The 26,734-nt window shown below is 38.2% G+C and overlaps 1 protein-coding gene across 1 annotated transcript in view; it reads right to left on the reverse strand.

Moving 5' to 3' along the window:
• Positions 1 to 26,734, reverse strand: part of LOC148823158 (thrombospondin type-1 domain-containing protein 7A-like) — a 145,376-nt gene that overhangs the window by 77,517 nt on the left and 41,125 nt on the right. The window contains exons 2-3 of the mRNA XM_088929481.1: positions 7,305 to 8,130; positions 2,970 to 3,218 (exon numbers count right to left, since the gene is read on the reverse strand). Coding sequence (XP_088785607.1) covers positions 2,970 to 3,218; positions 7,305 to 8,130 — 1,075 coding nt within the window. The remainder of the gene's footprint in view (positions 1 to 2,969; positions 3,219 to 7,304; positions 8,131 to 26,734) is intronic.

Genomic DNA, 26,734 nt, shown 5'->3' on the forward strand with positions numbered 1-26,734 from the left:
CTTTCTTAATTGAAAAGGCTATTTGAAAATACTAGAATTATACTGTTTCTTCAGGCATAATATTAAAGCTTGTGCTGCTTCTTAAGTATACAGTATGTTTAGGTACAGTATTTTCTGTCCTAATATACTGTACTTTTCCCATTTGTTATCAGAATTTTTTAGCTAAAGGATCTACCAGATTAAACATTTATAATATTGTAAATAAAATTAGAAAACAAAGTATTACTATATGCAACGGTTCATTCCTGTAGATTAATAATGTCATTGCAGTACAGAATTTACGTTAAAAACATGCAACTATGCAAAAATCTCTTTTTCAATTTGTATTTAATAGCAGATTCCTAATTAACTGCATTTATAAACTGAATTGAATTTGTTATTAAAACCCAGTTTGTTTGATAGAAGGAAAACCAAATAAAACTGAAGAGCTGTGGAAGTGGTTGCATGTTGTCCGCCTTTGATCCCGTGCTTGTTGAAGGGAAAGAGCTCTGCATTATTGATGAAGGACTTTGCAGACGTTGTGAAGCTGGTGGCTCTACTGGAAGGTCCTAGCATGGTGGCTTGAAATTTCATTCGGCAAACACATGATTGTTTCATGTACAAAACTGCTTAAATGATCCTGAAACAGGATACAATTAACTTAGTAAAATAATAGTAAAACAACAAGAACTAAAACTAAAAATTGTACATACCGTATATTGCGAGAGAGAGTTACTATATTGCAACTGTAAACATGCCCTTTTGCACAGTTACTAATTATATATTATGTATTATACATTATACATGGGATACATTTCTTTCCTGCTTACAAAGTATGATTGCTTGTTTCAATGCTAGTTTGTTGGGTTTTTTTAATTATGAGAAAGGAACCCTTTCAAGTGCTTTACAAGCATGTGATTTTACATTGCACTTGATTTACTACTTTTACAAAAATGAACTCAATTTACGTACAAGTAATGCTGAAGTACTATTTAAATGCAAAACAAATACACGTATCTGTGGCCAGCAGTTGCTGTAGATTCTGAACCAGCGCCTGGGTTTGGATCACAGATGACAAGCCCAATCTATGCTGTTAATCTTGAATCTGTGTTATGGGGCCAATGTGAACTCAATAAGCAAAAGAAGAACACAACACAACAGTCGATTGCTTACACAACTGAAAACTGAGTAAAGAGAGCAAAAAATGAGAATGCAGTTCAAGACAATATCAACAAATTAAACATGTCACATTCGTCTGAAAAACCACAAAGAAGCTTAATTTGTTTAGAAGTGTTGTCTACCAGAGTGAAATTTGTACTCCTAATGCCCATAGATTGCAAAATGAAATATGTACAGTATATGGTGTAAGACTACAATTGGAAACTGCTCTTTTGATTATTTTAAATGTACAACTGTGAGTGGAAAATGAGAAACAGTATTCAGATTCCCAGCAGTGTGCTGGGTAAACTTTGTACTATGAAAGATCAAGTGAACGACAATATGGAAGTCACTCTTGTTTGGCAACACAGTTTAATTCACTTAAGGATATTTTGTGCAGATTTGTTTTACTTTACAGAGGTAGTGCATTTTTGGATCAAGCATGACCCTCATAACCTTTTATCGTCTCTGATTAGGGGCTACACTAGATTGTATATTCTTCTTTCTACATGAAGGTCAGTTCCAGTTGGAAAGAGTCTGGATTCTTGAATCGGAGGTTAGGAATGGTGACTAAAAAAATGAATTTCAAACACTGCCTTTTCTTTTTCATTTTTCTTCCACAGACGTCTGCAAATGAATCCACTGTCCTGAGCAGTGCTGTATTATGTTGATGAGTCCCAGGAGACAAACATTTCTGTGGTTTTAGTTGTGAGCCTTCATTGTTTCAGTATACAAGACAGGGGGATCAATTTATTCCAGTGTTTTGATGCTACCTGGATCCAATTCTGCTTGTTTATTAATGTCAATCACTATGTACACAATACACAATGGAACTTAACTATAACCCCACAGAACAAGGTATTGGTATGAATAAAGTATACAGTATATTCCTTAAGTACTATAATTCTCTGTTAAGTGTATATAATAAATTGTGTGATATCCACTAAATTTCTCACATATCATCAACTGAAAAAGCTACACTTTAATTAACTATAAAAAATTAATTGAGCAGAGCCTTGGTTAAAATTCCAACTCGGTGCTATAATCTGAATTTAAATGGACCACATGAAAAGCAATTTAGCAATGCTACTTTATGACTAATACCACAAAATAAGAGTATGATGCTGTTCACAGGGTATCATGTGAAGTCTGTGGTCAGGTCAAGATCACTCATGACGGTGATGTTCAGTAACATGAGACTTGTTGTTATGTAATGAAATTACCGTTTCATTAGGTTTAGGTTTTCCAGAATAAAAAACTGCATGTATACAAAGTCAATAAATGCCATACATCAGCTGATGTCTAACTAACCTGTGATAAACATGACACTCATACTGTACACACATGACACATACACACATGGCACATTCTGTACACACATGCCACATGCTGTACACACATGCTCATACACACATGCCACATACTGTACAAACATGACAAATATTTTACACACATGACTCATACACACATGACACATATTTTTCACACATGGCTCATACACACATGACACATACTGTACACCCATGACACATACACAAATGACACATACTGTACACACATGACTCATACACACTCGGCACATACTGTAAACATACTGTATGACTCATACACACAACACATACTGTACACACATGCTCATACACACACGGCACATACTGTACACACATGACTCATACACATGACACATACTGTACACACATGACGCATACACACATGCTCATACACACACGGCACATACTGTACACACGAGTCATACACATGACACATACTGTACACACATGACGCATACACACATGCTCATACACACATGGCGCTGAGTAATTGGCACTTACGAGGCGCAGGGCGGGATGCCGTCTCCTTGGGGGGTGCATGGCTCTTGCTCCTCCAGGACGGGGCACTCTGCCCCCCCCCCCACGGCGAACTGCTTGACACTCCTCGTCCTTCTGCGGACACCCCTGGGGGCGCTCGGGTCGTAGCAATCCTTGGAGCAGGGACCCCACTCCGACCACTCCGTCACCTCGCAGGCCTTCCTCATGACACACGACTGGAAAGTGACGGGGAGCTTCTCCTGGGAACAAAGGCTGCAACAAAGACATCAATCAATAAGCCACCTTTTGAAACAGGGAATACTTTCTAGCAAGCAAAACAATGAGCAAAATAAGTGGTATTAGCTGCCGTGCCTGTTTCTTAGCAAGAAGTATATAATTATACAGTGTATATCCACTTTGTGGGATGTCGTAAAACCCTAGGTTTAAACTGGTCTGTTTGATGTTTGATTTTTTTTTTTGTTGTTTTCCAACCATTGGTGGAAACTAATCAGAGGCTTTTGTAAATAAAATTGTAATTACAAGTGCTTAAATAAGGGTTTTTTTTCTAGGTTTTCTAAATGACTAGTAATTCAGTATTGAACAGTTTAAAATGTCCAATTAACTGTCTTTTTGTCTCCCTCTCACTTGTAAAGAAGTACAGCTGGCAAGCTATTAAAGCTATTAAAAGAAATTACACACTTACGCAGCGCCTCCTTTTACAGCTCCATTTAGCAGCTTCTCTGAATGGTGATATATCAGGATCCAGAGGAGAGCTACAGGCACAATCCGCCTTCTAGGAATGTTAGGTCCCCTCCACCCACAGGCTGTTTATCTAACATGTACTGCTTTTACTGTATATCTTGCTAATCAATAATTCGCCAGATCAGCTTTTTTAATCTTATGACTTATTCTTACACATCAGATATTTTACATAGAATATTGCACATATTGACTGGCAATCTCAGCTACAATACGAAACAGATGTGAATCCAAATGAAGAACAGCCTTGGTGCATACTCAGACCTGGGACAGCTAATTCTACGAAATAATTATGTGGTCTTTTATGACCTAAAAATCAACATGTGCTGACAGAAGAAAGTACTTCACAGTTTGTAGCAGGGCTTGCAATGCCTGTCCTCTGTCCGGCCTTCATTCCATTTAATACAAATTTAACCATACTAACATTTTGGTTAATGTGATTTTTTTTGCAATTCATTTTGTCATGCAGAATGTTTCAAATGAATGACATGAATCTGGGGATCCTGCTCTATCTTTTGGCTCCAGCACAACCCTGTAACAGTCCTGACCTGAGGGAACACTCTCTTAAGTCGATTTCATGAAACAAGGCGTACATCCTGAGCTACTGTATGATACCGCATTGAGTGAGAAGGATAGATACTGTTATGGGCAAATGTTTTCTGTATTTAATAAGAACATTAAGAATAATGTGGTTAATAATGATGACATTGTACACGTTACAAGGTCTTTATTATAACTTACTGTAAATGCATTTTGTGAAATTACTGTTTTATTATGGCATACACATAATTGCTATAGTAGGCAGTGGACCTTCAGTGCTTTTAAGAGCTGTTTTCTACAGCACAGTATATTGAAATACACCACAGTATATTTCACCAAAGACCATTCATTTAATAAGACCAAATTTCTCTACACTTTTTGTCTTTAATGATGGCAGAAAACAATTTTATTTAAAATAACTGTTAAACTAAAGTTAGTTTTACACACTAACAATAATTGTTTCAGATTAACAGGCGAAAGACTCTGATCAAAGACAGCACTAGTAAAAACATCACCTTCAGAGATTGTTAAGGCAGAGATTGAATAGAACCCTTTGTGTAAAGATAGCAAGTAACAGGAAAGTCATTTTATATTGCCCTGGACCTGTGTACATTATCTTTTCACAGCAACAAACAGAGAGGCACTTTAGCAGTGCAAGTTGTAGCATTTAAAGATCAATGAGAATTATCAGATTAGAGTTAAACGAAGAAAACATCAATACCAATTGGCAAAACACCAGCAGGTAACCCTTCACCAGTAAACAGATTCTATAATCCACAACAATTAAGTTAAGAAAACAGACAAAAAAGGATTTAGTCAAAAAAAAAGGAAAGATATGCTGTCGTACCATCCAATCCATTTATAACTGCTTTATGCTGTACAGGGGACACCCGAAAAGCAACAGGCTCAAGGCAGGATACACCCTGGATGGAACGCTAGTCCATCACAGGGCACACAAAGATACAAATACACACACTCAAACATAAGGGCTGGTTTTCCCAGAAGACAATTAATCTACCACTTGTCTTCTGACTGCATGAGGAAATCAGAGCACCCAGAGCAAACCCATACAAACAAAGGTAAAATAGAAAAATCTCCATGCAGGTACAGTGTAGTACCCTAGGAATTGAACCCAGGGTCACAGCCCTGCAAGGCTGAAATAATAACCACTGTGCCAGCATGATACCCTGCCTGTCATACCTTGGCAGAAGATTAATTAAATGTATTACCATTCAATAGCTAAAATTAATCTGCCTGTATTGATTATCATATAGCTAAGATGATTAATTAATGTACAGTATTTAAGGTTTAACAGTAAAAACAATCAGAAAGAAATAATAAATATCCAAAGGATTGTTGGCCAGATTCAGTGAGCTTTAGCTTCAGAGCACAGTTTGCTCTACTTTTTTTGAAGTAGCATAAACAACTATGAATATTTCAAAACAAGAAATAAATAAGTCTGAATATTAATATTTATGATCCTGTGGGGATCTAAGTGGTTCTCATACTGCTTTTGAAATCTTAGCAATTTTCCCTCTACCAAATCATATCATACTAAGAAAGAACTAATAAATATTAACTACATTTGATTAACTACATAACTGATAAAACATGAAAAGCGTGACGAAAAAGACATTTCAACAGAACCAGTAAATGTTTTTTTTTACTTTACTTTGTGTTAATTGGTTGTTGTTGTTTTTTTAACTAGCTACATTATACATACTATTTAATATGCAGGGATTTAAATTATACAAACGCTTATTCTACTGGTCATGATTCGATTAATGTCACAGAATTTTATGAGTTGTCCTTTTAAGTACAAAGTTGTCACTTCAACAGCTCAAAGTACAATCTTAACATGAAGTACTCGGTTGCTGTGATGGGTGAGGCTTGTAAAGCAGTGACAAAGACAAAACTAATAACCATCTATTTTTCTATGTCTAACACTGACAGCACAAAAATATAAATGTAAAATATCCTGGGGGTTTATCACTGTGGTTTGGTTCTAACTTCCTTGGTTTTTGCGTCAGTTATTTTGACAGAAAATGTCTGCATTTTCTTATTCATTTTTTACTCCAAAGGACACTTTAGATTAAGGAAACAGATATTTTGTCTACAATAAATTACATCTTGTTCCGTATCAACGTCTTCTGGATCCTCACATTTCCAGGCTGTCTTTAACTGCATGATTTTTTTCTGCACTACACTTACTGCATTTTATAGCACTTCAAACATACAGTAATGCATGGTTTTAATATGTTTTTCACATAATACTTTGTGACTTTGATGTATTATTATTAACCATTACATTCATGAGCAGCACTTTAAATGAATGGCCTGATTTGCTGGCACCGTAGTCCTACAGTAAAAAAATTACCTCCATTCGTAAAGGTCAATGGCATTAGTCTAAAATGATTAAGATGGTGAAATCTAAATGTGAAATCTGGAAATGTAAGGGAGAGGTCACTGTCTCAGAAAGGTTTTGGTGAAATATTTTAATTTTAAGTATTATAGCCGTAAAATAAGTCGCAAACCACATCCTTACTTGCAGTAGCAAGCTTTAACAATATTATGTTGGCCTGACTATAGTGTGATTTAGAATTGACCTGGATATAACAAATGCAGTACCAACAGGGGAATGGATCTGATCAATCATTTCCCTATATGTCCTTAAACTTCCGTTTCCTTCATCAGCAAAAAAAAAACAGATTGCCATTGGATGGAAAAAATCTAAACTAACAATGATGAGTGATATGCATGGGTGATATAGGTACAGTACGAGTACAGAACAGTACAGTACAAAAATCACTGTGCACGCCTAAAGTGATTCGTGTGTTCCTGGTGAATGATATCACCTAAGCTCTCACTCCCGCTACTATTGTTAACGTCGCCTGTTCACCTGTTTTTTTTCATTTAAATGATATAATAACAAGCCAAAAACATCCTTTGTGGGTTACGGAACAGATTAGAAAAGGTCTGCTCATGATGAAATGGAAGATGAAAGAAATGACTACGTACTGTACAGTATATGTCTGGATGATTACGTAAGGAGATGCTTACTTCAGTGCGGCAGGCTTCCCATTTTTGTGCGTGCAGGCCACCTCGCGCGCCTGGTATCCGACCTGCAGGTCCCAGAATTTGCTCTCCTGTCTGTTCAGCCGGTTGCGGTTCCTCTTTTTCTTGATGAGCTCCCGGGTCTCGGGGTCCTTCACGGCCTTCTCCCTGGCCTTGCTCTTCCTGCGCTTCCCAGCCTGCCGGGCCTGTCTGGAGTGGGGGAGGGAGCAGTTCCCCCAGGGCCCCAGCTTCAGGCTGTACGGGCTCTCCTCGGCCTCGCAGGCGCCGGACTGGCACGGCTCGAGCTCCGTCAGGTCCGGGCAGGCGGAGCCCCCGTACAGCGGCGGGGCCAGGACCCTGCGGACCCGATTCCGCAGCCCCATCCCGCAGGTCCTGGAGCAGGCGGACCAAGGGGAGAACCCGGACACCACGCAGTCCCGAGGGCAGGGGATCAGGCACGCCTGCTCGAGGCGAGGCTTTGGCTCGAAGTATTCACAAATGACGTCCTCAGTGGGAGAGCCGTTCGCCTTCTGAACACAGGCCACCTCCCGGGTCTGAATGCCCTCCTCTCCTTTTACACACACCGGGGATTTATAAGATCCAGAGTTTCTCAGTGCCACAGGCAGGCACTGATTCCACTTGCCCAAGTGCCAGTCATACAACTCCCTGTGCCAGTCACACACCCTAAAACAGCTCTGCTGGTTGTCTGGCCTCTCAGCCTGTACACAGTTCGTGTCCAATGTTGTCCATCCTTCTACGTGAGCACACCAGACCTCCCTGCTTTGGCTGCCGCCTGGTCCGCACTCACTTCCCATACACCGCCCCCAAGGCCCTGTGAAGGCAAAAGGAAAGAAGTGCCATGAAAATAAATCCCTCTCAGCCACTTCAGATAATGTGTCCTTGAGGCCTCGAGCGCTTTCATCACAAGATGCACATTTTTAAGCACTACCGTAACCCTAAAATAAACCCTCGCTCATTCCCCTCCTTGCTCCATTACAAAAGACAGTCATGTTTTCTTCTGCTCATCGTCCGGGAGGAGAGACGCTCACTCAAAGCTTTTTCCACAAACAGCTCGTGTCTTGAGAAAGACTGAAAATCTGAAGCAATTTTTCAGTCAGAAAGTCAGAAAAGCTTCTAAGTGAAAATAACACCGAATTCATTCCTTAAAAAAAGTGGGAGTTTTTTTTTTTAATGGAATTGGAATTATTGGTCAAAATTAAAGCAAGGTAATGGAAGCCAAGAGGGATTTACAGCAAACCGGCACCGGAATATTACATCATCAATAATACAGTACATCATCCTCCACTGTTAGACAAGAAAAGTACAGTGGAAGAAACGAGATGGAAACCTGCACAAACTGTCAGTGCAAGAAAAGTCGTCTCTGAGTCTGAAAAGTGTCTGAAAATTTTTGCCTTGTCTAAAATTTTTTGTCTACAGCAAAAATATCTTGAACATTAAAAAGAAAAATAAAGACGCAATGTGGCTGACAGCCTTGGGTGATCCCAAAACGATGTGTCGGGAACTGCTGGGGTTTTGTCGAAAAATGCCACTGTCGCCTGTCTTACATTCTCTGCTTCCTGAATATTTTTCTTTATATAAAGTCATTAGTGGTGTGAAACCTGAAAGAGATGTTTAATGAAAAATTACCAGAGCTTCTTTACCAGACTTCTCAGGACTCACATGACTTCTCCATTTCTTGGAAATACAAAAAGGGAAAAAATAAAAACAAGAATGTGCATCAATGAGTTTATATTTCTCATCTGATGGATTCTTCGAGTGTCCTTTCTCCTGGGCATATATTTTTTCATCATAATAAATGATTCCATCACAGAGTGTCTTAAGGTGAGAATGGCTGCATTCTGTATGAAATAACCCTTCAGCAGGCTCACCTTTGTAATTTATATGTTGCAGCTAAATGTCTCAAGCAGACGCCAGGTAAAACCACAAAAGTAGTTCAAGAACTGTATGTAGGATATTACAAAAACAATAAGGATGAGAGGTGCTTTCAAAACCGAAACAAGATGCACCCCAGCTTTTTAAACCTATGCTAACCAAAGGGGTACGTGAATTAGCAAATTCCCAGTACGGAGGAAGAAGCTGTAGCCCTGAATCTTCCAGGCACCATCCACAAGATCCCTCAATTGCAAAAGCATCTAATCTAAAGCAAAGTGTCATGCTTTCAGACAAATGGAACTCATTCACCAAAGAGCTGCTTGCCAGCCCGGTAACACCAAACACTGCAGTAGCAGAAGAATGACAGAAGAAGAATGTCTTCTGTCATTATTTCACAAAAGTGTGAGTTGTGTTATTAAGTGCTGGTTCAAAGTCGAGGCCTACGCTATATACTGTAAGGCACTATGCTACAGGAGATGTTATCTGTCTGCACCAGTTCCACTGCATTGTTTCAAAGAGTATTCATACTGTTTCATTTCTTCACCTGCTGTGTACTGAGAGACTGCTGGATAATAACCTACTTTGTGTCCCTTAGGTTGGTGCTGCACTTCAATATTGTTTGGTCTCCTATATGTAAATTTAGGAGGTGACTGAATTTACTGTAAATCTTTGGGATCCACTGAGATTACAAAATTCAGGGTATTAGTGTATTTTTGTATCTGGCTAGAAGACAAAAAGGCCAGCACAAACTGAAAGAGTAATACAAGTGACGTGCAAAAAATGAAACAGGAACTGAACACCTGGTTTGGATGCAGAGCATATTTATAGGAAATAACAGTAATTAACAAGTTACACTACTTGTCTGAGAATAATAAACATTAATGCCATTTTGGGTAAGATGAAGGATGTAGTTGAGAAATGAATCGTGACAGCTTCTGTCTAACCAGATGAGTTTTGATCAGGTATCAAAAATTAGTCAAAGACTGATCAATTGTGATTTCTCTTGGACACCGAGGAGCAAGGGTGGAGAGTGAATCAGTTTGAATGTGGGGGAACAGAGAAGGATTAATGAATGCCTGGCAGAAGACTTTATTTTGACTGTAGAGAATAGACTTTAGAGCACTTTTTTTCCAGAACAAATCCTCAATAACTTTAATTATACTCCACAGACATACCTACAGTACTTTACCTCTGACAGGTAGTGTTGTCCATATTTTCATATACTGTAATGTGATTTTTGCAAGACCTAATATGACTTATTGTACGTGTGATTGTGTTTTTGTTTCTGCTTTGAAGGTTGTGTGAAAATAGCGCTCAGGAAGATAAATATACATTTATCTAAAGTACTAATGCACTATTAATCCGCTTCATAGTCCTGGAATACTAATTCATTTTAATATGATGACCCCTGGATAATTGTTTCTGAAAGATCCTTTCAGAACCTCATTTCACTAGATCATTACAGAATGATGGTAATCATTGGTACAGAATGATGGTACAGAAAGAAACCTGCAACTTTAACCACTAAAAAAGAAAAAAAAACATTAAGCCAAAGCATAAATTTCAAATTATCCCTTTAGGAATAAAGACAGATGGCTATGAAGCTTGAAGAATGAAGTCATGCTTTTTTATCCAGGCATTACAGATCCTCTGTTACAGATAAACTAATTCAGCAAAACAAAGCAAGTTTCCATCCCTTTTATTACTAATATTATATAGTACATTAACATTTCACAAAATAAGATATTTTACTCATATTATATTACACAAGTATCCTTAATTACAGCAGCTGATGAAACCTAAGATCCTGGAGATTCTACTTTAAAGCCTATGTTCTTGGTACCTGGACAGCATCATTTATTACTTTTTCCTGTTGTTTGATGTGTACACAAGACTACCCACAGGCCAAAAATCGAACAGAAAGAAAAAACAGAAGAACTCAAACATGGCACCACCATGTCTACAAGTGATTTCAGACAAGCCCAGCCTGGAGCTCTGCTGCACACAGAGCAGGTGGGTGACATCATGGTGTTTTTCTCCTACAGTACATGACCAGCAGGCAGTGGTGCAGCCCTGTGATCCACGTACCTAGAGGCTCTATTCAACAGCCTATCAGTGCGGTCATTGCAGGACCAGCGGATGGCTTGTTTGGTGAATATTTATCTATAGCCCTGCTCCTAGAGAGCCCTAATCCAGCAGGTTTTGTAGGACACCATTAAATCACCAGTTTCCATAGACCAATTTACTTGTGATCAGTTCTACAGGTGATCAAGCAAGTTAGAGATCATTACGGACTCACAGTAGTACAATGTGTCGAAGTACCCCTCAGACCTCAAGGACTGCTCTCAAGGTCCAAAAGAACAATTAAGTTCTCTTAATTGAACAGATTACTTGTTTGATTCATCAGCACTGTACCAATGTTGTTTGTCTTTAAAAACAGGTAACCTATAGGATTAACTGGGTTGGAGCTCTAAAGAATCAGGGCTTGTTGATCCAGACGCAGTTGGACTCTAAGCTTTGCTGGAATAAAGCTGGAGTTACAGCACGTGTTTGTTACAACAAAGACTTTGACATATTGCATTATTATCAATAGTAATACTACCACAGGATTATTAACAGCAAAACAGTTTTAATATGTACACTCTGCCTCTTATAGCTGAGTTTACGTTTATTATGGTTGCAAAATAGTTCTTGTCTAAATTACAGTTCTCAATTCCTGAAGCACATTCCAATGTTCATACACTTTAAACAGTCATTCACTGTTTAAGATGAAATAGCTAACATAAAAACTGTCAGAAATTAAATAATTTGAAGTTTAGTCAGAATACACACAATTCATGCAAAGTCATTTTACTTCTAATGCTTGGGTTTTATGTATGAGGTCTTCACTGTACTATTGCGTGCATTATGAATACTGTTCTTACATCTGGAAGAAACATGCACACGACAGGCACACACAACCATCACACCTTGACATTTAAACATTTTTCAATGCTTTTATCTTCCACAATAAACTGAAAAAAGCTTTAGTGCTATGTGCACAGAATTTAAAATATCTCAATCATATTTCTTATTGTATGTATGTTAATATTATTGTTAATAGTAGTACTACCTCTGCATGATCAACAGCACAATATTTTCAATATAAAGTAAAAAACCTTTTTTAAAAAGAAATGGTACAAGACTGACAAATCTCTAGATACTATAGATGAAATAAATGTAAGAGTAAATAATAAATAATGCATACTGTGTATTATATTATCTCCTTTTCAGACATTTCTTTCTCCAAGAATGGCTAATCACCCCCTAGAGTTCCCAGCAAGAATCTAAAAATATGTCTGCTGGAACACTCAACCTGAACTGTAAACGAGACTAATCTGAGATGCCACTGCTTTGCTTGTAGCAAAGGGGATATCAGTAACGAAACAGAGAATATTATTATTTGTGATGAACAGAAAGTAATGCCACCTCTTTATTCCTTGAAATATAATATATTTGACAACTAATTGTTGCAGGGCTATCTGCAGGAATATCTGGAGCTCTGCAGCAAAAGGTTGGAAAGTAAAATTTTATTGCAACAAAATATGTTTTTCCTGTGGGTTTTCGTGGGTCCTAAATTCGATTCCTGCCTTAAGATCCTTCTGCTTTGCATTTATATGTTATTTTTTTCTGTTCGCTTATCTTTTCTACTGCATACTGTACTGTGTGTGAGCATGTGTGAGCCCTGTAATGGGCTGGCATCCTGTCCAGAGTGAATCCTGCCTTGCACCCCTTATCCGTTCAGGACAGGTTCACTGCAATCCTGTATTTCACTAAGCAGTTGTTGATAATCGATAATTGGACAACAATAATATTGACTGCAGAAAAACGAGTATAATTTTAAATGATATAATCAATCATCTGCCATGATTTATTTTTTAGAACTTTGTTTTTATTTTTCTTCTAAGCGTGTACGTTCTTGGCCACAGGATGTGCCCCTGATGTCCTTGGCATTCTTCAGTGTTCAATTGCCATTTGAATATTTACAAAATATTTACTTAGGCTTTGCTTATCAGCTCTGGATTTGTCTGCCTTCCTCCTTTATTTGCTCAGTCAGACGGTGTGGGTTCACATGCATCACTGTATTGATCTCCATTAAGGGTTTTTCTTAATTTCCAGACAGGAGCTCTCAAGGTCAAGACTGAATCCACAAGGTTGAAGAACATGATTTACTACAGGACCTGATACACAATAGAGACTCAGAGCCTTATTAAATCACTGTTCACTTTAATGCATTCCATATCCCCTGCTGTTCCATATTACAGGCTGTTAATTTTAAGGTATGTAAAGTGGCAGAATCAGCTGTGGTCAAAATCAGTGTTTAAATCAAGTTTGTACTGTATGTACAGCACTTTGGACCCCCTGGAATTAAATGAGAGATGGCTAACTCCAGTCCTTAAGCATTCTCATATCTGGATTCCAACTTTGCACTTAATGACTTAATTGAACAAATTGTTTGGACAGGAAGTCAAATCACCTGTCTTTCCAGGTGATACTGAGTTCATAATTTAAACTTGCTCTGAAACTCCTGAACTGAAGGTCTGAATGTGCCTATAAAACTGATCAAGAATATTTACTAGATCATGTACATTTTAGATACAGTATGTACATAATATGACTTACTGTAGGTTAGGGCATCTGCCAAGCAAACAGCAACAGTAACAACAGTAATAATAATAGTTGGGGATGTAAACATCAGCAATCTATATCTACATGTTCACAGTTAGGATTGTGGAATGAGAGAAATGCCTTTACTTTTCAATAAATATATTAAGAAGTTCATAGAACTGGCTCTGATATTTTCCTGAATAAGTATTGTACTTCATTTACAATAAAATATCTGATTCATACAATGCCTATAAAAAGCAATGTAAGCATCCCACACTCTGAGAAAAGTTATAGTAAATTCATCTATCCACATATTGTAATGCATTTTGAAATGAGCTTTATGCGTTACAGAAAATGGTTTTAAAATCTATGAAACAATTACTGGCATCTGTCATTTGACAGAACTAACACATGCGGCATAGCTTTTGCATACTTAAGATACAATCCATCTTGTGCCGATGTCATTTAAGAGAATAAGGATCATGCATGCATGGAGAGAACATATGCCAAAGACTGATAAAATATTGCTAATTTGAAAATCATGAGGTTGTTTTTTTTTACTGGAAAAACATACAAGTGGCAACCTCAACTTGATATCATAGTGAAAACTGATAAGAATAACAGAAGACTGCATTATGCATCATTCTGACAGAGCGCCTGAAGGATTATGTTCGCATGTGGGAACACCAGCCCACAAGACAGCAATGACATTATCAGCAAACCACCGAAGGATCCCATACAGAAATCTATTAGAACTAAAGAATGACTGGTCAACACTGCAGATTCAGTGTGCTTTAAGATACAGCATCATTTATTATTTTGTCTCTAACAAATGGAGTAATTCCTGTTTGTCTGCAATGCTTTAAAATGGCACCAAACTTTAGACTGACAAAGGTGGAGTCCTTAAATAGATATACAAGGATTAAATGATGGGCACAGAGTGAGCAGATGTATAACGGGACACACTTACATTGTGGGCACTCAAACACATTGTTCTTCCTAAATTCATCAAGGGTCTCACTGCTCAAAACTAATATGGGTTAAAAACATACTGTTTGCACTGTTGTGTTACTCTTCTGTTTTCATTGACACAGCTGCTAGTTTACAGGACAGACTGGTGAACTAAAGTCCACTGACCTGGGGGTCCTCAGTTGTCAATTGGATAAAGACCCAAACTGTGGCTCAGGCTGCCCAAGCAAGCTCCTTCAGTGGTTAAACATATAAATATGCTTATTTACTTCTTCCAGGAAATATTCCAGATGAGATCAACTAAACCCCAGAACAGCCTGATGTTTACGTTATGGCTGTTTATGTCTAGAAGTGAAATCACTGCTGCAAGAACTTTTTCTAGCATTTCATTTTTAAGAAAAAACCTTAATAAGATTTGAAAATCATAAGGGGATTTTCAGTTGTTTCTCTGTGTTTGATTTTCAAAGTCACGGAACTGAAAAACACAAACATACAAATGCTTGGAAAGATAATGAATCATCATTAAGATCACCACATTTCTCTTCCATACAAACATTCCTCCAAAATATCCAAATTTATTCATTCTTAATCATGGGTTTACATTAAATTTTGAATAGCTGCCTAGAGAGAAATAGGAAAGAAGAGGTGCAGAATACAGTATATAATTGTGAGGCATGCTTTGAAGGGAAATGCTTTTTGAAATAATTACTTGTTTTCTGCCTGCAGCCATAGTGTAATACTGCTACAGACCACTGACTGCTTACATACACCTTTCCAGCACCTTATCCTGTTGATTATGATTGAAGTACATACAATATGTACTTTAACACTGAAACATACTTCAAACCATTCTGTCCTGTGTTTGTACATGTATTCATCTCAATCCATAGGTGTCCTAGATTTTACACCTATGTGGGACACCTTGAAAGAAGAGAACTTGAGATTTTCTGGAAAAAAACCTAGAACAGTACTGTACATGCAGCACGATGGAAGTGAACTATGAGAACAGCACTTAACTATCACTATTCTTTTATTTCCTTTTAATTCTGCATGTGCATGAAGACTGACAGAGTTAGATGCAGAGCTTTGTTAATAAAAATAAAAACATCACCGCATTTAACACAACTCTGCTTGTTCTGTTTGTATTTTAAAATGTGCTAATGATTGTAAATAAAAAAGTAAATACGACGTCCTGCTGTCACCACATCAACAGAAGAATGATGTTCTGCAAAGATGTGGTAACTAATGCCCGTGGCAATAAAGTGGTCCAGTGCCCTTGTGTGACACGAGCTGAGGGGCTGCTGTGAGGGTGATGAGACTCCAGAAAAGAAAGTGCTATGTCACCAGGTGATAGGTTGTAGACTCCATCAATCGTGATGCAGCTTGTGGGGCGTGACAGTCAGGTAACATGAGACAGTTATGGACACATCCATTATGGTCTGCTTCTACCATGTGTCACTAGACTGCTCTTTTTCAGAACGAAAGACCCAAAGAAGGTCCTGTATAGTGTACAGAATATGGAGTTCTGTTAAAAGAAACACCTTTTTTAGAAATGTTTTTCTTACTTATCTAATTATTCTTGTTTGGTATTTTTAAAATATTTTATATATCTCTATTTAATGTAAGATTCTGTGGAATGCTTTTACATTAAAGGGGCTATATATAGATAACTAATCTTAAAAAGAATATGCATATATCCAGGCAAATTTTAACTTATAACCAGCTAGATGGAAAGTTTCAGGGAATGTTTATTCCTTACCTTACAGTGTTGTATACACAGTATGCAAACATTAAGACATGAGAAAACCCAAATCCCAGTCATACAACTCTGAGGAAGCAAGTCAAAGCAGTGCGCTTATGGTCGTTTTCCTTTTAGCATAATAAATTTCTGCTTTAGTTTTTAACGTTTAAGTGATACCACATACTTTTCTTTTAAACTACAAAGCCTCAACTTCTCGAGCTTTAGAGGAGCTTGAAAATACTTAAAATATATTAGTGGAGAATTTCTGAGTGGAACATCTTCTGTGGGGGCTTGGTGATTTTATGGATCAACTTGAACGAAAAATCAAGTAAAAAAATAAATGAGAATAAAATGGATTCGGGAATATGGCATCTCAGCTCTGGACATAAGAAAAAAGGCAAACAAAAAAGTCAGAATTAACATATTTTCTTGAGAAAAGATTCCTGTTCACACCGCTCAGTGAAATAACAGGCTTTCCAGGGCTTAATGTCCTATGCTGACAGGCTGAAGGAACTGAATGTTTTTAGTCATGAACAGAGGAGACCACAAGGGGACCTCATACAATTATGTGACATCCTCAAGGACATTGACAAAGACAACCCAGCGGTGTCCTTTAGAATAAGCAGTGAAACACAAGGGCACAATCGGAAATGCATGAAAAACTGAGACCGGGAGGCACTTCTTTACCCAAAGGGTTGCCAACAGTCTAGAACAAGAACAACCCACCCAGCCATAGTTGTTGAAACTGATGCCCTGGCTTCTTTAAAAAAAAAACCATCTGGATCAGATGCTTGGATAAATTAGAGATGGGCTACGAAAGGGCTGCATGAGCTGGATGGCCTCCTCTCCCTTGTAACCTTTCTTGTGTTCCTAGAAAGGCAGATAACACTACCTTGGATAGGTTCCACTATCAAACACGTCTAACGTGAGAGCCAAGCCTCTGCTGTAACCACGCATTGACCACTGCAATTAATCCCAGCCTGTGCTTCCATTTACACAGGGCTCCATGTCATGTCAGTGTTAACAGTCCTCTTCTGCCTCTCTGTTAATTCGTTTATTGGCATTATTTGTTCTCTGTAGGACTAGCAACACATTCGAACACATACAATTTACACTGTAATTGTTTTAGGAAGTATTAATGCTATTTTATAAGCCTGCTTTCTTTGTGAGAAAACATTTGCAAGACCTGGTCCCCTGATCTTTAAGTAATTGAAGTGTGAATGAAATTGCCCTCATGCTGGGAAGCTGTCCTCTGAACACCCTCTGCTCATTTATTATTTAGCTCTGTGTGGGAAAGGATGAGCTGGACAATTAAATGGTGCAGGAAAATTCACTTTAAAACTGTGCCACAAGACTTGGAGGGCAGAAAAGCTGTAATGATGGTTCTCATTCGTTGTAATTGAGTTGAGCCCAGATGGAAAATAAATGAGAAAACGAACGCCGATGTAAAGCGATTTGATTTAAAGCTGGTGATCGTCTCAAAAACACCCCTCATTAAGAGTCTGAATGTATTCCTTCGGTATACTTTTTCAGTTTTGGACACCAAGAACTGCCTGAAACCAAAGGCTCTGGAGTTGTCTCAGAGGCGTTTCCTTGGTACATCGTCAAGTGAGAAGTCTGCTCAGTTTTTTTGCTGTTGTGATGGCAGTCTAGTGATGTGCAAATTCATTGTCACGTTGCAAAGAGTGCTGAACTTGATAGTGTCTGATAATCAGCCAGGGACGGCAGCCAGCATGACAAGAGGAAGTACAGGCCCTAAGGATTGCTTGTATGTTGCTAATATTCATCCCATTTTGTATTAGCCAGGTGGAGGCTGCATATTCTCAATTTGCCATAATTTAGCATTTTGCATTGCTTTGATCTTCTCTTATTCTTGGGCGTGTATCCCACGAGCATATGCACAATATCTTGAAATGTCACGAATAATGCTTAGGCAGATTTTCACCTTACGAACTTCATCGCCTCACCAGCAAGCAAAATATGTGTACTCAAGTAATGACCTGACAGAAAATAAAAATTGAATTTGCAATTAAAGTAATGTAATAAAACAAGAAGAAGACAGAAAAACACTTATTGTTTTAAAACATTATTTTGTTCTCATGATATTAATATGTATGATATGATATATATTTATAAATGTGATATATTTATCGCATTTATTTACATCCTTTTCAACTACGTTGTTATGTGACTATGGCTACGGGGCTCCCTGGAGCACATAGCTCCCATTTCACCCCTTAAACACTTCATTAAGCATTAAATGTAAGGGGAAGAACTCCTCACTGTAGCAACTCTGTCTCTGATACTCATATATGTAAACCGGCTGCAGTTGCACTGGTTGGAACAGGAATGCACATCTGGTAGATGTCCATATTTCTAACAATTCTGACCATCAGTGGACCCGCTGTTATCTCTTATCCCCATGGCTATTAACCTGCTTCTTTTGGACAACTGATTGTATATTTTACTTGATTAAAATGATCATACTTGTATGTTTCATATTTGTTCATGGGTTTGTGTGTATTGTGTAATGTCCTTTACCTGCCTGCAGAGTACATTTCCTATATGGGACATACAGTAAAAGTAAGTAAAGTAAGTAATTGCACTACTGTGAGATGCGCCCTGAAAGGTCTCACTGACACCCCCAAGTCTGCTCTGTGCAGACTGTCTCTGGGAGCAACACATTCCTTTTGTCATGTGAAGTTGGAGTATTGCTGTGTGTTTGTGTTCCGGATGTGGGTTCAAGTGATCCTCAGTGGTTGGGGAGGGAGGAGGGTGCCACCTGCACAGAGATAATTAATTGGGGGATTGGGACATGGGAGAAAATTGGACAGATTTTATGTTCTTGCAATGTATTGTACTGTATTTGTCTCCCAAACAATCACAGGGTCCTCATCAAAATGATACTCATATGTCATTTTATTAATTGGTTACACATGGATATTTTAAGATTGAAGTTTGGTCTAAACTTAATACGCAGGAGGGGTCATTAGGGTTGGAGGATGGAATTTGAACTCTGCAGGAAACAGAATGGACTACTGCTCCACCAAGGAGCACTTATTTTATTCAATATCTCCAAGCCAATTGCGAAGACAATCTTCTCTATGAGTAATCAGTGATGATATGATATGATATCTGTATTACTTAATTTTTATTACTGGCTTTAGATAAAGTATTTAGTTTTCTAAATATATTAGCCCAGTTTAATTTTCCTCGATAAAGAGGCAGATTGTCCTGACAGTGTTATATCTGCTGTCCTTCCCTTTTCAGCTCAGAGTGGAATTTCACACTGGGCATTTTGACCATCATCACAGGATTTTTGTTTGTGGAATTCTTTGCTATCACTATCATTGTTCAATTATTCTTTTAAAAAAACTGTTCTTACTGATTTATACTGAAGTGCCGATTTAATCGATATTTCAATGTATAGCTAGGGTGACACAAAAGACCTGATTTAATATTGGATTCAATGTCAATGTAGGACTTAATTTTTTCTTCCCCAAGTAAGAGCTGCTGATTCAGGGTCTGCTCCTTCACAACAATTTACTTTCAAATTGAAGCTCTTAGACCTTTCACTGTGTTGAGGTTAACAAAGTTAGGTGGTTCATAAACTCTAACTTCATACTGACAGCTAAAACCCCAATTTGCAGAGCCATAGAAAGCAAGTAACTCTGGCAGATTAAATTCACAGTTTGGAAATACTGAGCAGTGACTAACAATAGAAAACATCCACAAACATGGGATGCAGGAGTCTTCTGTTAAGTATACTCCCTAGTGTACTTAATCGCCACTGATTTTATAGTATTAAGTCTTTGCGGTAAAGGATGAGTGCACAATGCAATTAACTCGAGGTTGCATGACAACATGACCTACACAAATCGAGAAAGAGATAATATGAACAGCAACAATTCTAAACAAAGGATTAAGTCAGTAAGGGTTGGGAATAGGTAAGGGAATTGACTTATAGACTTCATAATGATGGGGTTCAGACATAATGAAGTTGAGGAAGCCTGTGCCTATGGCAGATGCATTGTTTAACCTGTGCAGCTGTTTAATTTCTAGCCTTCTTTTAAACCTCTGTAGTTTCAACTGATGAATCTCTAAGGAACAAAGAATTATTCTCGTTTTTACTTAATAGCATAACTCCACGTGTTTAGTCTATTCTAAGCAATTCCTAAGATGAATAGTTTCTATTTATGTGTAACTGCAACTCTGCCGAATTGTTTGTACAGTAGGTCTAAGCAATACTGTAATTACCAAGCTACCAAGAAAAGCAGCTCTGGAATGAATTCATGAAGGGATTGAGAGAGATATATAGGGCAATTAGTACAATTAGTATGCATGGTAAATTTTATCCCATGAAAACCCAAAGTAAAAAGATCTGCACTTTTCATTGTTTCATTGTTTAAGTATTCCATATACTGTAATTTAGCAGTGCGCTTGCCAGCACCAAGGTCTTGCTTGCCTTTTTGTGTTGCTTCATAAACACTGTTTGTTTCTTCAACGTATGTGCTGAAGTGACTGATTTCAGTCTGGTCAGGTAGCGTATTATGTGGTTGTCACCTTCACCCAATCTGTACATCAATTCTAAATCATAATCATGTCTTTCAGGGCACTTCCAGCTTGAAAGATTAGATGGACATGTATAGACCCATTCTCCATAAATTACAAACCCAGATCTTTCTCTGAGACTTCCTCTTTCAACCTGAAATTTCCATGTGAATTCTTCAACATTTATGCCATCTGGTTTTGAGACAGGCAAAATCTAATTTATTAAGATAATAAACAAGTAAACAGTGGATTGGTACAACAATAAGAGAAGCTCAATTAAACTGTATGGGCAAAATAAAAATACATACTGTACAACATGACACCAATGTTTTAAAAGAGCATTAACACTGATCGATATTAATGAGTGACAATGTTTTTTATTCTTACTGTTGATGTTGATGATGATGCTGTTGTTGTTGTACATTCAATTTCAAGTGCAGAGGGAGGTAAAATAAAACCTCAGCTGTTGTGTATTGTTTTAGTGCATTCAGCAGTTTTGTACAGAAGATGCCTCCAGGACAGACGGTTATGAATACAAGATTGATGAGCTGGAAGTGCTTTGAAGGGTTTATGTGCAAGCGCACACACTGATGGAGGAGCTGTCCTTAAGCTGACCTTGAGATTTTTCTGAACTCTAACATGAAAAAATACATTCATTGCAGAGGTGATGCACAGTTTACTGGAACCTAAAGTTTGAAAGAATAATTAAGTGTACCTGATTTAAAAATCAGGCTGAACAACAGTCAGTGACATTTTTATTTTGACATTAGTTTCACTCAAAACTAATCCTAGAAAAGATATTTCAATAAACCTTACAGTGCAAAAAAACCATTGTCATAAATGTCCTTAGGAATTAGGAAATTTGGAAAGAATATTTCCAAGTTTGGAAAGAGTATTTACGATAAAATATACAAGGATGTGACAAAATATATTTTGGGTAAAACTTGTTGGTGCTGCCCTTTTCAGCAATGTGTAAATGGGGTCAGCAATGCACTACTGCTCAATGGGTGGGGCTGTGCTCTTTTCACTGACTTGTCACAGTACAGTCTGCAAAAAGATTGGCTATGCACACTCGCATGGAGAATGCCTGGCCACTGCTGCTTTTGAGCTCTTGTTTCTGAAAAAGACACAGCTGCAGCAGTCTTGAGTTGAAGAATGGCCAGTGATTGTAGCTCTTGTAGCATACAAGAATGATATTTTGCCTCTAATGTGATGATTTTATGTAGCTCGGTGCCAAGGGCAACATACAACTCTTCTAGAGAAACGAGTGGGTTATCTTTCCATGTTTGAAAGCATCCTGAATTGTTTGAGACACAGAAATTCCTCACTAATAAAGCTTTCCCAAAATGGAAAAGCTTAGCTCGTATGCTAGTTTGGAGGCAAACGTTTCCCTGGTGTATTGAAAGAGGTGTTGGCTGAAGGATGTTAAGGTCAGAGAATGCTAAAAAAGAGAAAAAGAGCTAAGAGGGGGGAGCAGCCTCCGTGTGCACTCTGTAAAAAGAGCAAGTAGAGGTTAATTCCACTCTGAAATGAAAAAGAAAGGTGATATAGACAGAGCAGTGAAATGCTGTCTATTGCACTCTTTTAAGCTTTGAATTAACCGCTCTTGTTTTTCACAATTTTGTCCTAAATGTATCATAATGCACCTGACCACCACAGCACCTTTACAACTACTCAAAATAAAACATATGCATGCAATTAAAACCTCTGAACATAAATCAAAAGAGGAAATTAGACCACTGGTGAAAAGAGAGCCAGCTCATTGATTAATTTTCAGCATGATCGGCGTGGGATTTATGGATGCATGAATCATTTCATATTCTGATTCATGAATGGCGTAAAGTGCTGAAGTTTCATACAGTGTCTGTTTCTGTTTGTCACCAGCAACGCCAGTTTATACTTGTATTGCACCTTTTCTCACAGTCAATAATCTCAAAGCACCTGCTACTACAACCCAAGGCCAAACCAACAATTGCACAATGAAACACAGCCATCTCTAGGGGATACCCTGGCATTCACTTTGCCTTGGCATTTCACTCAACATCCAGGCCAAAGAAACAGTTCAATGGCGGGGTGGAGAAGGAAACAGACTCTAATCCAACTCCGTGCTAGGGAATTTACACAGGAAAGATTTTATGGTGTGTAATGGATTTGGCTAAAACACTGGGCTTAACATTCTACAATACCTTGGAATCTTTAATGTCCTGTAATACAGATGGCACTTCAGTTTAACTTGATTCTGAAGAGAAACAGACATTTGAAAATCAACCTGTCATCTGTATTTGCTTCACTGTACCATCGACCTGATGAATTTCATAGCTCACTATGAAAATAAACTGACGTCATGTTACTTTATGGAAATAAATAGCAAAGTGTTTCCTGTACCTCTACTGGGAGGAAGCAGAAACACAATAACGGACCAAATATGTGGGAGCCATTCGTGAGATAAGAATATTTTCTCTTGTTTGCTTCACAGTATTAAGTACATACATTTTCCCACTTCCACATCTCTCACTGAAGATATTGTCCTTGAATTCTTCAAGGGTGCCAGCACTCAAATAGATAAAGCCCAAGATAAAGCTTAATTTTCATCCACCCTAGACCAAGGGTGGGTTCTGTTATTTCCCTAACATATTCTTCTTTTATAACTGTCTATTTTGAATACAAAACATCTCTAGCGATTTGTATGAAAATAGCAATCTTCACATTAAAGCCTCAGTTCCATACATACATCAGCAGTCATGCCTAAATATGAAACACACAATCAGGCACCTGGCATAAAAGCAGTTATTACAGGGCTAATTTACATATGAAATTCAGGGGGACTAAAAAGAAAATTATTATCTTTTTGCTTCTTAGTACTGCAGTACTTAACTTTTACAGTACTTAACTTTCATTGTCATGAAAAAACAAAGGTTAGTTTCAGTACTACCAAAGGCTCCATCGAAAAGGAAGCATGCAACACAAAGCTCTCTATACTAGATAAGTGCTGGGAAGCACAAAGCCCTTGCATCCTTATTGCAGCTATTGTGTTCTTTTATTTCTCCTCCCAGCCTAAGAGAATATCTTTACAATACATGTGCTCTTCAGCTTCAGTACTTCATGTGACATTTTTATGTTCAGCACACAAAACTATCCTTAGTTCCATGTATAGGATACGCACTTCAGAGCTATCGTATTTACTGGCCATGATCATGAAGAAAAGGACACACTCTGTAAGAAACTCATCTTAAGAATATCAAGAAGATGTAAAAATAGGAGTTTTTAACCTTCTGGTATCTGTACCAGCATGCCAGTGGCACAGCTGGTGAATGTTTAAAGGTGGGATCAAACACAACGCTGAATAAATCGTTCCTACCAGGTGAAAGGCAAAACATCCCAGTAAGAAAAAAAGAAACGCCCTCGAGACTCAGTACTTGTGGTGCTAAATATTAATGTGCCACTTGTATGTTGCGCATTGTTGGCTCCAACAGAAAGAGATACTTCAATAAAAGAACATCCCTCAGGGACTGTGTAAGTACAGGATGTGTGAGAGGATTTTGTCAAAGGGAGGGTGATGTAGGGTGAAATTTTCATATGGTTGCCCTTCAGATAAAAGACATTAGTCACTAAGTTTCTGGAGTTATAGGAGTTCGGATTATTGGATTTAGCCTGGAATTTTGTTCACAATTTGTTCCAGAAGAGATGCCAGCTGAGCAAATAAAGATACAGCTTTGTTAGCTTTTCTTTATATTGCTAACACATTGAGATCCTGCATAATGCCCTCAGAAAACATCACTGTATTGCTTTTGTGCTTGAGTACTATAAAATTAAATGCAAAGGGTGAAATTAATGGGAAAATGTTTTTATTATTACAAAGCTTGATTCTTCGTGAACTTTACGGATTTAGTTTTGTATATATACAAAAGACAGGGCTTGCACAGTGGCTCAGTGATTAGCATTGCTGCCTCACAGTACTGGAGTCCTAGGTACAACTCCTGGGGTGCTACTGGCATTTGCACTGTATGTTCTCCAGGGTTGCCTCCAGGTGCTTCTGTTTCTTCCCACAGTCCAAAGATTAACTGACTTCCAGGAAAATTGGCCCTGGTGTGAGCGTGCCTGTCTGTGTGTGCCCTGCGATGGACAGGCGTCTCGTCCAGGATGTAGTCTGCTGTTTGCCTGTTGCTCATGAGGATAGGCTCTGGCTCTGGATGGATGCATATAGAAAAATGACAAATTTGTAATTATTTAGTTGTAATGTAATGTGGGCTCATCATAATTTGTGTTATTTAATCTGTCTAAAGTTATTGTTTTTCATGGGTTTTGTAAAATGTTGCACACAAATATTGGACATAATGCAAGGCTTTATGTTTTTTTTTACTAAGATTTATTTTTGCAATGTTCAAATTGTACAATACATATACTGAGAAACCATATTTACAGGTGCAAATTCATTATTCTGATTAATATTGACTGTCATCATGGCTGGTTAACAGATAATCTGCTGTGAAAGTCAAAGATAAGGAGCATGCACGGTCCCTATTAGACCCAATGCAAGCTGTACATCTGTGACAGATGTCTTGCTCCAAGATGCAGAAGCTGTCTTGTGGTATTCAATCCCATTCCTCTTGCCTTGACAAGATTGTGTCTGTTCAAAGGTCTCTGAGTCCAAGATGCCACACATCATCCCAGCTCATCCCATAAATGCTCTGTGGGGCTTGAATCTGGCAAGTGGAATGTGCAAGGCCTACAGTTACTGTCACATCCCAGGGCAAGTATAAAAGGCAAAAAATCACAAATAAATTGAGAGATTCAGAAAGAAAATAGTCAGTCTCTGAGAGGTGGGAGAAGGTGTGCATTTACTTTAAGTGTCATTCTGGCTTCTGATATCTGATGGGATTTCGACTCTTTGAGTTCCTGTCAAAGGACACAGCTGGAAAGGTAATAAAGTGTAATAATGGCCAGGGAAGACAAACATGTTCCCTGAAATGGTTTGGCCAGTCTTCCATTTGCTTCCCCAGTGTAAATGGCTGGGTACTTTCTCTAAGATTTGGAGTACATGTGATTGTGGGATAAACAAGTTAGCATTAAATTGTTTTAAGAAATGGTGAGTGGAGCCATGCTTGTTTTTGCTGCTGGATAAATGTTTTGTGGACGATAAAGCAATTTCTGTTGCAACAAAAACTGTCTGGTTGGCTGTGGACTGATAAAGGAACGATGAACAAGAGGACTGCAAAGGTCAGGTGGTCAGAAATAAGAGAAGATCGGTGGGTCTGGAATAAAGACTGCAGCTGATGGGCCGTCCTGTACAACAGAGACGTTTTGATTGATGACCTTGAGAATAGAAAGGGTGCTGGGGTGAAAGACGGGACTAGTGGACTTTGGATCTAGATGCAGGAATCTCTCGTAAGGGTGATAATGTTGTACAAAGGACATACTGTATCACCATAAAGTAACTGAGAGTGCATTTTAAGAGCTTCATTTTCAAAGTCATTCTCATCGCATTGCCCGAGTGATGAAGTCTAAACATCTGTGCCAGAAGAGAATTACAGAGGAGGTTTAAATATCTTCATGACAGAAGGAAAGTTTGTGTGTTTTTTTTTCATCCCAGAATTATCCTCTACATCTTCCTATGTCTTCATAAGGTGCCACCGTT

Source organism: Atractosteus spatula, chromosome 12, assembly GCF_055471065.1.
Source record: "Atractosteus spatula isolate fAtrSpa1 chromosome 12, fAtrSpa1.hap1, whole genome shotgun sequence".
Lineage (NCBI taxonomy): Eukaryota > Metazoa > Chordata > Actinopteri > Semionotiformes > Lepisosteidae > Atractosteus > Atractosteus spatula.